The sequence below is a fragment of the Arvicanthis niloticus genome, chromosome 12 (genome assembly GCF_011762505.2).
Source record: "Arvicanthis niloticus isolate mArvNil1 chromosome 12, mArvNil1.pat.X, whole genome shotgun sequence".
Taxonomy (NCBI): domain Eukaryota; kingdom Metazoa; phylum Chordata; class Mammalia; order Rodentia; family Muridae; genus Arvicanthis; species Arvicanthis niloticus.
Genome location: NC_047669.1, coordinates 33851281 through 33863616, shown reverse-complemented (window position 1 = coordinate 33863616; position 12336 = coordinate 33851281). Strand labels below are relative to the sequence as shown.

The 12336-nt window shown below is 43.2% G+C and overlaps 1 protein-coding gene across 1 annotated transcript; it reads right to left on the bottom strand.

Moving 5' to 3' along the window:
* Window positions 1-340: 340 nt before the first annotated feature.
* Dppa2 (developmental pluripotency associated 2) lies at window positions 341-9063 on the bottom strand. The gene is made up of 7 exons (XM_034514792.2): window positions 9031-9063; window positions 7669-7795; window positions 5309-5460; window positions 5164-5217; window positions 3287-3542; window positions 1413-1608; window positions 341-476 (listed from the first exon to the last, which is right to left on the bottom strand). The coding sequence occupies exons 1-7, from the start codon at window positions 9061-9063 to the stop codon at window positions 398-400; spliced, it is 897 nt and encodes a 298-aa protein (XP_034370683.1). The 3' UTR covers window positions 341-397.
* Between the last annotated feature and the right edge of the window lie 3273 nt (window positions 9064-12336).

The following is a 12336-nucleotide window of genomic DNA, read 5'->3' as shown; positions in this document are numbered from 1 at the left end:
AAACCCACTATTTTAAAAACTACTTTCTGCTTTGTTAATTTGAAACTGCTCCCAACTCCCCCCTAAAAAAAAAAAAACTATGAAAAAAAAAAAGCCCAGTAAAATAAACCCACTAAACCAAAATCATTTCTCAGCTAGCTAAGCATTTAGCAAATCCAGCACAAGACCATGAGGAGATGCCACAGGTGGTAAGATTAGAGTGATGGATGCTGACTTGTCTGCAGATTCTCTGCTCTGCCAGAAGAGACAGGAGGAGGGGCTTCTGAAGACTGATGTCCAGGGTTTTGTTTTGTTTTTTGTTTTTGTTTTTGTTTTTGTTTTTCCATTATAGGGATCACAGAATGTTTTCCTTTGCTTCTTCCATTCCCTTCAGATCAGAGTAAAACTGTGATATTGTCTAAGGCGGCATATTTGGAGGTACGGCATTTTCCTTTGCACGGCTTCTAATTTTAAAGTTTCTCATGATCTTCTTGTTGCTGTAAGACAAATATTAGAAAAATTTTAAAAAGGTTCTAGGGAGAGAATCTAGAGTTTTCTTTTAACAAAGATAAAGCTGGGTGTGGCGTGCACACACCTTTAATGCCAGCACTAGCAGAGGCAGGTAGATGGATCTCTGTTGAGTTTGAAGCCAGCCTAGACTTTTTGACTCAATAACAAAACAAAATGAACACATACAATAAGGAACCCATTTCCATTTCTGGAGTCCCTGAGATGGTTTTCCTGAATGCTGGGGTTGATGAGGAGCTCAGTAAAGACTGCCTCCATTCTCTGAGTTCACATATTCCACGTGCCCAAATTGTCTCAAAGTGCAGAAGGTGTTTTGTACATGGATAGATGTTGAGTTCTGAAGTCTAATTCAGAGCTGGCAGACATCTTGACAGGTCAAGATGCCCACTACGAGGGAGCATGAGCACCCGGTTTGATCGTGATCACATGTACCATGGCACTTATGCTGTGGCATGCCTGTGTCCTCAAACATAATCAGTAATCTGAGCCAACAAAATAAATCAATATAACACAAATCAAAAGCAGTATTTACAAGGCCAATATACACTTTTATTGTGGCTTTGTCTCACAAAGCCTAGGCTGGCCTCTACCTTTGGTTCTATACTGTGGAATCAAATCGAGAGTCTTATTCAATCCAGGTAAGCGCTATTCCCACTGAGCTACATTGCCAGCCCCTTTTAACCGTCTTGATTTTGGACTAGGTTCCACACTTGTCAGGCACATTGTTCAAACTTATAAGAATAAGCCACACTTATGCACTTCAAAGCTGTTTCCTATTTTCACCTGATAAAGATGAGAAATTAGAAAAATGGGGTGTTTGCTCACTGGCTTCTGTTCAGTCATTCAGAAATTCACCTAGACATCTTTTTCAGTTTCCCATGCCTGAAGAGGTACTAAGGAGTTACCTGTGAACACATTCTGGACATAGCAAATTATCTTCTATTCCTGGTTCTGGGATAACACAGGATGGTAACAGGAAGAGAAAATTCATCCTTTGGGGAGTGTCTGGAACCCAGGTCTGACCAGCGTAAAATTGCAGGCGAACCCAGCCTTTCTTATCTGCAGGGCACTTCCTGCCATGGACAACACACCATCTGAATCCTGAGGGGTAGAAACAAGCAACAAACAGCCAATCAGGACAACTTTCCACCATGGACAGTAAGCTCTTGACTTTGCTCTCTTATATTTTGCTAAAAAAGTCAAACGCTTTTTCTGCTAGCTCATAAACTGTCAAAACTCTTTATGTAATGTGCATTGAAAAACTAAGTGTTTGAACAAAATAAATTGGGTGCAATGAATGGAAAATCGGTCAGATGACAGTTTCTGACCACAAGAACCTCTCACTTTGCCGAATGCTTTGTGCTCAAGACTTCACTAAAAGTTTATATATTAATATTAATACATAATTATTGTTAATACTTATATTCTGTTTTTCTTTCCCCAATATTGGAGATTAAATCTAGGACCTCACAAATGCTGGCAAGACTTAGCATTGAGCCTAGCCCCACAAACCAGTGTTTTCCATATAACAGTAGAGGTAGCCAGTATTTATGGTATTAAATACCATTTTCTCCAATGAACTGACACAGGTATTCTGATTCAGAGTGTACTTGTCTGTAGTACACTACTTTGTACTGATCTAACTAAAAGAGTCATGACTGGTAAATCAAAGGGGGGACATTTTAATACACGATTGCTTCAATGTATACATGCATACATACTTTGGAATAAAAGGAACCAAGAAAGTGAAATGATGTGACTCCCACAGTCTTAGACTGAAAGATCAATATTGTCAACACAGTTGTCTTCTCAAAAGCAAACCAGAGGCTCAATATACTTCCCATACTTTAAAAACAACAAATCACGCCGGGCGGTGGTGGCGCACGCCTTTAATCCCAGCACTTGGGAGGCAGAGGCAGGCGGATTTCTTGAGTTCAAGGCCAGCCTGGTCTACAGAGTGAGTTCCAGGTCAGCCAAGGCTATACAGAGAAACCCTGTCTTGAAAAACCAAAAAAAAGAAAAAAGAAAATCAAGAACAACAAATCACATGGGCGAATGAAAGATGGAGAGCCAATGCACAATGCAACCCTAAACAATAAGAATGATTCTAGAGAGATCTGATTTCAAGAGACCCAAGGTGCCGAGGTCCTGACCTATAGATTGATGGAACAGAAGACTCCAACATAATGAACCTGTGTAGTTACTACCACCCAGATTTTTGGTTTGTTATTCTGTTTTCTTTGAGATGGGGTTTTACTGTGTAACTATGGAGGTCCTGAAACTCACTCTGTAGACCCAGCTGGCCTTGAACTCACAAAGATCCACCTGTCTTTGCAAGGCCCAGCTTAAAAATGAAGTCTTACATGGTGAATCGAGTTTATCCTCTCATCAGTGGTTCTCAACCTGTCAATCTTGACCCCTATGATAAACTTTTATCTCAAAAAAAAAAAAAAGTATGGGTAGGGGGTCACCACATCATGAGGAACCGTACTAAAAAGCTGTGGCCTTAGGAAGATTGAGAACCACTGTTCTAGATTCTCTTCATTTGGAGACGTCTTTGATTACCCAGGTGTGTGCTTGACCTCACCATACAATGAAGGATGACACTGAACTACTGACCCACCAGCCTCCACCTCCAAGTACTGAGGTTACACATATGCACCATCCTACCGGGTTAGTCTTCGGACTTTAACCCTTATGACTTCTTAGTCTTTCTGTCTCGTGCTGATGTTCAACCACGCTTCTAAGAGTAGTACTCACACCTTTACAGAGGTCTTACCAGTGGTTTCTGGCAGAAAGGCCTCCACATTAGAGAGAAGAGGACATCGATTCGCAGACATGGACAGAGAAGCTCTCCTGGCAATTCTCGACCAGGCTGCAAGTGTGGAAACGTTAGGTGAAGATACAATTTCCAGGATACCGCTCTCCTGCTTCTGACTTTTGCTGCTGCTGGGAGGCCCGATTCCTCTGAAGACTATCTTAGATTTCTTGGGACCCAGCTTCAGTCTGGCCTCACGAGATGTGTTAGGAATATACTGCAAAGGAAAATTCACCAGTATTCAAAAGTGCTCAGGCTTGGTATGCAAACTTCACCATAATTTCACACTGGGTGGCAATTTTGGAAACACTACCTCTCTCTAGAGTGTTGGTTCTCAAAGGGGAGAGAATGTTGGCAGTTAAAACCACAAGCACAGATTGGTCTGGACAGATAGCTCAGTGAGGACGTTTCTAGCAACAATGTGTAATCAGCTGGGTGTCCCCAACAAATGCTTGTAACTATAGCTCCTTAAGGGGATGGAGACAGGTTTGTTGGAGCTAGCTGGCTTTCAGAATAGCTGAGAAAACTATTGAGCACCGCAAAGGAGTAGACATACTGATAGGATTCAAGCAACCTCCTCTGGTCTCCACATGCACACAAGCACATGCCTTGCACATTGCACAAAAGTTGAAGATCAAGATCACAGGTTCAAGGCCAGGCTGGACTATGTGATAAGAGCCCAATCACTCCTTTGTTTGGGGAGGATTTGTTTTGTTCCCTTTTCTGCCTGTGGTTTGGTTTTTTGTTTTCACTCTCACTTTGTAGCCCAGGCTGACCTTGGATTTGCTGTCCACCCTCCTGCTTCAGTCTCCAGAGTACTGGGATTGAAATTTGCCACCCATCTACCTCCTTTTGTCTTGAGGTGACCTAGAGCTTACTGTGTGGCTGAGGAAGACCTTGAACTGTAGACCCTATTGCTCCCCACATCCACAGTTCTGGGATCCCAGGTGTGTCTTACTCAGCTGTTGTACCCAGTTTTGAAACGAACAAAAACCCCAGTGAGATGGAAAACTGCTGTTGTCTCAGGGGGCTCGGATGGGTTTAAATACTTAATAATCTTAATGGACTATCTTCGAATCATAATTCATGTGGGGCCAGAGTGATGCAGGCCTGTAATCCCAGCTATTAGACAGGGGAGGCTGAGGCGGGAGGACCACATGGTAAAGGATTGCCTCCACAGCTTACAGCTAGGGACAATGGCTCATGCCTGTAATTGAGGGACTTGGGAGGTAGAAGATGGAGTTTACATCTGCTTAGCTACACGGGGGGGGGGGGGGGGGGGGGGGGGGGGTTGACAGCCAGCCTAAGACACTTAGAGACCTTTCCCAGATATCCTGCTAGTTATGCTGGCACACATTTTTAATCTCAGGAGGTCTGCCAGGAGGTTGTTGGATCTCTGAGTTCCAGGCTGCCCAGGGCTACACAATGAGACCTTGTCTCAAAAACAAAAAAGAAAACAGATGAACAAACAAAAAAATCAAAAAATGGTTAAAGGCTGGGCAGTGGTGGCACACACCATTAATCCCAGCACTTGGGAGGCAGAGGCAGGCAGATATCTGAGTTCGAGGCCAGCCTGGTTTACAGAGTTCCAGGACAGCCAGGTCTATACAGAGAAACCCTGTTTCAAAAAGCATAAATAAATAAATAAATAAATAAATAAATAAATGGTTAAAGATGGGGGGCTGGGAGGGGGCCTTCTGAGTTCAAACCATGTACTTGGTTCTCTCCAATGTCAGTAATCCTACCTTCAAGGGAGATTACAGATAACAATTTCAATAAGACAGCTCACCCCACAGGGAGAGCCCACCTCCCACCCCATCACCATAACCAACACTTACACATTCTTGTTTAGCATATGAATGCTTCTGAAGTCTCACATAAACCTCAACTTTCTAAGGAAATTAAGAAAAAATAAAGTTAAAACGTGACCAAACTGTCCATACGTAGTCCACGTAACAGGGAATCCAAGTGGAGGGCACTAACCTTGCCATCTGTACTCAAGTTAAGATAACGACACCACTCCCGAAGCTCGTTCCGGGACACATTATTAATAGGAGGCAGAGTGCGTGGAGGAGCGGTGCTCGGTATGGTTCTTGTTGGGTGTTTGATTCCCTCATACCTCACCAGAGAACGGGCTGAGAGAAGAACAGGGAGAAAACAATAGTTTGGTGACTGCTTTAAGATTATTCTCACAAACCACTTCGTACATAAAGATAGCTTCTTTTTGTTTTCCTCCAATTAAAGATAGCTTCTTTTTGTTTTCCTCCAATTAAAGATAGCTTCTTTTTGTTTTCCTCCAATTATGAGGGGGAAAAAAAATGAGGAATTCTCTTAACCAAGATTACACACCCTTTAAAATAGGAGACCCAAGACATTAACCCACACTTACGTTCTAAACCCTAAATAAAATTCTTATTTTAATCATATGTTCGTGAATCGGCCAGTATGCATTCTAGACAGCTGAAATCTCTCTCTCCCTTTCCCCCACTCCCTCTCTCTCTCTTTCTCTCATTTTTATTAGTTAGTTTATTTGTTTTGTTTTGGAGACAGGCTTTCTCTGTTTAACCCTGGCTGTCCTGGAACTTTCTTTGTAGACCAAGGTGGCCTCAAAGTCAGAGATCTGCCTGCCTCTGCCTCCCAAGAGCTAAGATTAAAGGCGTGTTTAGCATGTTTGTTTGCTTGTTTTATTGGCTTCAGCGACTACAGGAACAAATACTTTTCGGTTTATCCTGTGTTGGATTCAGGGGCTATCAATGTCATTCGGTTGGAGGCTCGCCTACTGCAAGAGCAGGCTGGGTTTTATTCCCGGCATCCCAAAAACTTCACATAGTGTCAAAAGAATATAATGGCAGTACCTACAGCGTAGGGTCAGTTCAGTCCATCCTCAACTAAATAAAAAGTCCAATAGCAAGCCAGACATGGTGGTACACATCTTTAATCCTAGCATTTTAAAGGCAGAGGCAGGTAGATTTCGGAATTTGAGGCCAGCCTTTTCTACAGTGTGAGTTCCAGGACGGTCAGGACTAAACAAGACGCCTTGCCCTGAGGGAGAAAAAAAATTACTCAAAAATGAGCCCAAAAATCTAGACTCTGAAGCACTACTCAGCCAGGCAGTGGTGGTGCATACTTTTAATCGCAGCACTCTGGGAGGCAGAGGCAGGCGGATTTCTGAGTTCGAGGTCAGCCTGGTCTACAGAGTGAGTTCCAGGACAGCCAGGACTACACAGAGAAACCCTGTCTCGAAAAACAAAACAAAACAAGAAGTGCTCCTCAGCCCACCCCGAAGCCGTCCAGCTGTTTCTACAAAATCAAAAGAACCACATCTAAAATCCACCCCAAATCAACAATGCTCCAGAACTCTACCTACGTCTCATTTTCTGTACATAGCACACCTCAGCTCCCAGCTGCTCTGAGGCTAGCATTGTAATGCCTTTCTTTGAAACACTGAGGTTTCGTTGTTGATGTTGTATTTGGTTTGGTCATTTATTTATTTTGTTTTAAAACATACAGCCTACACTGACTTCACTCGATATGCAGTTGAGGAAGACCTGGAACTTGATTTTCCTGCCTTCGAAGTGTTGGGACTACAGGCTTTTGCTACCATGTCCTTTCAGTACGAAAAATATTGAATACACCCTCAAAGTGTTCAGTTTTCATAAGTACAGAATGTGTTCATCTTTTTTCCCCCATGATATAGGATTTCTATGTGTAACAGAACCTGGGCTATCCTGGACTCACTTTGTAGAGCAGGCTGGCCTCAAAGTCAGAGATTCACCTGCCTCTGCCTCCTGAGTGCTGGGATTAAAGGCAGAGACGCCATGCCCAGTGTGTTTCTTTTTTTAAGGCAGTGGTGTTGCTCAAACTTACTTTTTTTTGGATGTTAGGCAAATGTCCTGCCTCCCCACCCCCATCCTTCAAGTTCATTTTTCTGAGAAAATGTCATACTGCTGGTGTCTTTGAATTCTGCCCTGCTGCTGGGTAACAGCTTCCTGTTACACGCCTTCCTTCATACCTTGCTTAACTCCCACCTTAAACATAGTAGTACATGGGGCTAAACAACGGAGATGGACGAAGTTTGAAGAATCTCAGTGAGGTTTAAGAGGTGGACGCCTTTAACCCCAGAACCAGGGAACTAAAACCGAAGGTGTGTTGGAGGGTGGAGGGAGTGGAGGATTTCTGTGAGTTCGAGGCCAGCCTAGTCTAGAGAGCAGCATGCCAGCCAAGGCAACACAATGACCCTTGTATCAAAACAGTGTACTTTTTTGTTCTTGGCTTTCCAGAGTCTTACTGAGAAATCCATCTCAAACCTACACTATTTTTGCCAAGATTCTTAAGTTTGATACCTGGTGGTTTGTGGTCTATGACTGAAGAAACATTTGATTCCGTAGGATATTCTGTGGTTGACTCCTCAGTAAATGGGACCAGCGTTAGAATCACACTTTCTTCATCCACATCTCCCTCAGACTGGTTCTGCAAAGAGAAGCAAGTGTGGGATTCTGCTTACTTTTGAGGCAAGGCTGCTGAATTCATTTACCATCAGAGTCTTAGTGTTGAAGTAAAGACAACATCAGGGAGCAGGATGCTGGAAACTACCCCGTGGACGTGCTTTCTAAGGCTCAGAAAAGCAATGCAAAAACTAGGGAGTGGCGCCTCCTTGAGGAAGTTCCTGAAGCTTTGGTCCACTCCCTTCCCTTGTAGCTATCTCTCCACCACCAGTACTTTCAAACTTGAAATAATGATTTCTTTTTCCATTTGTATAGCGCCTTTTCAAAGTTCTCCAGACACAAATCCATTTCTGTTACCACAAAAATCAACACTGGGGTGGGCGGCTGGTAACGGCAAATGCTTTTAATCCCAGCACTCGGGAAGCATATCTAGGCCAGCTTGGTCTATAGAACAAGTTCCAGGACAGCCAGAGAGAGAAACCCTGTCTCGGAAAGCCAAACTACAAACAACAAACAAACAAACAAAAATAACAACAACAAAACCCAAAAACTAAATTAAACCAAACCAATACAATGAGGCCTAAAAGCAGTAATGGCTTGGCTTGGCCTGGCCAGTTCTATCATCTAGTTTGGTACAGTGGCTCTTATCTGGCCCAGAATCACACAATCCCAGGTGGGGAAACCCACCAACCAGGCATTATAGAGGTATTGGGAACTGGTTACTTCTCATAAGGAAAAAAAAAATGGTTACTTTATTTTTTAAATGTATATATTATCAAAAATTTCCACTTAATTTTAGCTCACTTTTCCAGTAGGTTTTTTATCCTAGCTACAGCACTCCTTGTCTGGGAATATTTAGTACTTTATCTAGGAAACATTTTTCTTTCTTTTTTTTTTTTTTTTTGGTTTTTCGAGACAGGGATTCTCTGTGTAGGCCTGGCTGTCCTGGAACTTACTCTGTAGACCAGGCTGTCCTCGAACTCAGAAATCCGCCTGCCTCTGCCTCCCAAGTGCTGGGATTAAAGGCGTGCGCCACCACCGCCCGGCTTAGGAAACAGTTTCATTTTACTCCCATGAAACATAGTGTCAAGCGTGGGGGAGGGGGGAGGGGGGAAGTAACAAGCAGAGAGGATTCCAAGACTGAGGCCTTAAAACACCCCACCCCCACCCCCGCAGTTCCTCGGAAGTGAGACAGGAGACCTAGAAAGAGCGAAAAAGAACTCCCAAGAGAAAATCAATTCTCTTAGAAAGAAAAGTTACCTGGTTGTAAGCCTCCAGGCCGAAGCATGACATTTTCAAGCAGGCTTGGGAGACGACAAAGGCAGCAGGTAAATGGATGCCGACTTCTTTTATAGGTAAATGACTCCTTCTACTTCCTGTCTTCCTGTCGCCCAGTTGAGCACTTCCCCCTCCTCCTATCTCCACCCTCTTCTCTTTGACAGCGATTTTATCAGTTCTCTTGGTCTCAGTAGATAATCAAAGCTGAGTTCCTGAGTAAATCAAAAGCCGGCCTCACCTCCTCCTTTTTTTAAATTTAGACTTTTGAGCTTGTCACACTGGCAAATGTCTGTGACCTCAGTGCTCCGGATGCAGAAATAGAAGCAGGAGAGTCATGACCTAGAGTTCTGACTGGACGACGTAGAAAGACCCTCCCTTAGGGTGGTGCATGTTAGTAATTTCAGTGCCGGGGAGGCTGAGCCAGGAAAGATGGAGGCTTTAAACTTCCAAGTTGGAGGCTTTAAACCCCAACAATTCCTACCAAGCCAGAGACAGGAAACCTTGAGAAAGTGAAAAGCAAACTTTTTCACTCAGCCTGGGTTACAGGGTGTCAAAAAAAAAAAAGTAAATAATAAAATAAAAGAAAGAAAGAAAAGGACAGCCTCAAAAAAAAAAAAAAAAAAAAAAAGGAATCTAAGCTCAAGCAGGGCAGTGGCGGCGCACGCCTTTAATCCCAGCACTTGGGAGGCAGAGGCAGGCAGATTTCTAAATTCGAGGCTAGCCTGGTCTACAGAGTGAGTTCCAGGACAGCCAGGGCTACACAGAGAAACCCTGTCTCGAACCCCCAGCCCCCCCCCCCCCCAAAAAAAAAGGAATCTATAATTTATTGAGGAATTGTCTGGAAATCTAAATTAAAAAGCTGTGCTTATCTCCTGAATCATTCCTTTGAGGGTGTGTCCCAGGAATCTGTGTTTCCATGATCCCCTCAGGTGCTTCTTCTACAATCTAGTAACACTGGTTTTAGAGGTAAGTCAATAATAGCAGACAATCCTTGCTCTGCCCTTGTGGGAAAGAAACGGAATAATGTCCAGGGACTTATGACAGGCAAGGACTCCTCATTCCACGTGGGTACAATATTCCTGCTTTGGATGATTAAGAAAAGTGACCTAAGGTCCTGAGTCTGGTGGCATTTGAGACAATGCCTGGTGTTGTTGCCCAGGTTGTCCTTGAACTTTTGACAATGCTTTTGCCTCAGCCTCCCAAGTACCCAGATCACTGACAGGAGCCTATAGGCCCCATTCACATGCTAGAGTTCTTTCTGAGTGAGACTTTCTGACCTCCAAGGGGACTTGGTGGTACGTATGTGCATACATATTGGAAAAAAAATCTATACATAAAATAAAGTTTAAATTGGAATTTAAAAGACAAACAACCTTTTCACTAAAGCTGGGTGTGGTGGCACATACGTTTAAGCTCAATGCTTGGAAAGCCAAGGCAGACCGCAGCCTGGTCTGCAAGAATTCCAGGTCAGCCAAGAACACATAGTGAGACTTGTCTGAGACAAACAAAATAGTTTAGGCGGGTTTATAATGTTAAAGCTCTGTGATCACCTTCTAAGGCACTGCTATATCAACACAAACAGGGCAGGACAGACAACCAGCTAGACAGCCAGGGAACATATGAAATGCCTGGATTAATGAGCAGGCAGTGGAAATGAAGACAAACACTGAAAATCTGAAAAAAAAAAAAAAAAAGATAAATCAGTCAGACATGATGGCACACATCCTTAGTTCTAGTCTCCAGGCAGGAGGCAGAGGCCAGCAGATCCCTGAATTTGAGACTTGTCCGGCCTACACCACCAAGTTCTGGGCTAGTCAGGGCTACAATTGAGACCTTGTCTCAAAAACAAAACACTAACAAAAAAAATTTTTTTTTTATTTATTCAATTTTATAGTCTTATGTTTATTTCTTCTTGTTTTGGGCTCATTTGGTTCTTTCTAAACAAACAAACAAACAAACAAACAATCCCCCCAAAGCAGCAGCAACAACAAAAACAAAGCAAGCAAACCGACAAATACAAAGCAAGCATTTTTTTCAAGCCTCATGTGGCCCAGTCTGCCCAGTTCAGTAGGTAGTTCACCCTGAGATCTTAGTTGTTTTGCCCGCACTTGCTAAGTGTCTGATTAGAAGCATGTACCATAGAACCTGGTTCAGGGCCTGGAGAGATGACTCAGTGGTTATAAGTAGTCATCTGAAGGACTGGGGTTCAATTCTCAGTACCCACATGGTAGCTTAGTGTTGTCGACTGTCAAGTCCAGTTCCAGGGAATCCAACACCCTAGGATAAACCCCAGCAAGGTGACTATCACCAGGCTAAAGTTCACAAAGACAAAAATGGAAACAAAAGCAAGCAAACAAACAAAAACAGAAACAAACAAACAACAACAAAAAACCCTTTCTGGAATGGAAAAGCCAGCCAACTTGGAGAAGGACAAAGGCAAATATAAAAAGAAATGATTGACAGGATGGGGGACTAGAGGAATCGCATTCACGACTGCCGTTCAAGACTGGTTAATTAAAAAATTAAAATTAAAAAACAAAAACAACAACAACAACAACAAAAAAAAAACAAGAAAACATTCTCTCTTTTGGGAGGAACAGGCCTCACTGTATAGCCCTGACTGGGGGCACTTGATATGTAGACTAAAATTCACATAGTTCTGCAAGCTTTTCTCAGTTCAGCTGGGATTAAAGGTAGGAACCACTCCCAGATAACAAGAACCCTCTTAAACTAAGTGGGGCAGCTCAGGCCTTTAATCCCGGCACTTGGAAGGCACAGGTTGGAGACAGCTAGTTCAAGGCCAGAATGGTCTGTATAGTTCACAGCAGCCAGGGTTACATGAGAAGCCCTCATAAAACACCTCCTTTTCCACCCCTCAACAAGGGGTAAGATTTGGGGCTGGGCGTGTAGGGCTGGTAAAATGTTTGCCAAGTGCACACCAAGTCTGGAATTTGGTTCCCAGCATCACCAAACAGCAACCATAATAAAAGTGGGAATGGCATTATACACCTTTAATCCCAGCATTTAGGAGTTAGAGGAAGGTGGATCTCTGTGAGTTCCAACCCAACCTGGCCTACACAAGGGAATTCCAGGCCAGCCAAAGCTACATACTGAGGCCCTGGCTTAAATAAATAAATAAATAAATAAATAAATAAATAAATAAATAAGTAGGAGAAAGGAAAGTAAAGGAGGAATTTGAAGCCAGTCTGTAGACTGTTCTACAGTATAAGACACTGTCTCAAAACAACAATACCACAGTACCGGGTGTGGTACCTGAGGATTATGACC

Bases quoted from the DNA above. Each gene is read 5' to 3' on its own strand.
- Dppa2 (XM_034514792.2), bottom strand. From the start codon at position 9,063: ATGTCATGCTTCGGCCTGGAGGCTTACAACCAG. The intron at 5,218-5,308 runs GTTAGTGCCCTC...TAATTTCCTTAG, and splicing joins ACTTGAGTACAGATGGCAAG to AAAGTTGAGGTTTATGTGAG. The intron at 3,543-5,163 runs GTAAGTGTTGGT...TTTCCTTTGCAG, and splicing joins CATATGCTAAACAAGAATGT to TATATTCCTAACACATCTCG.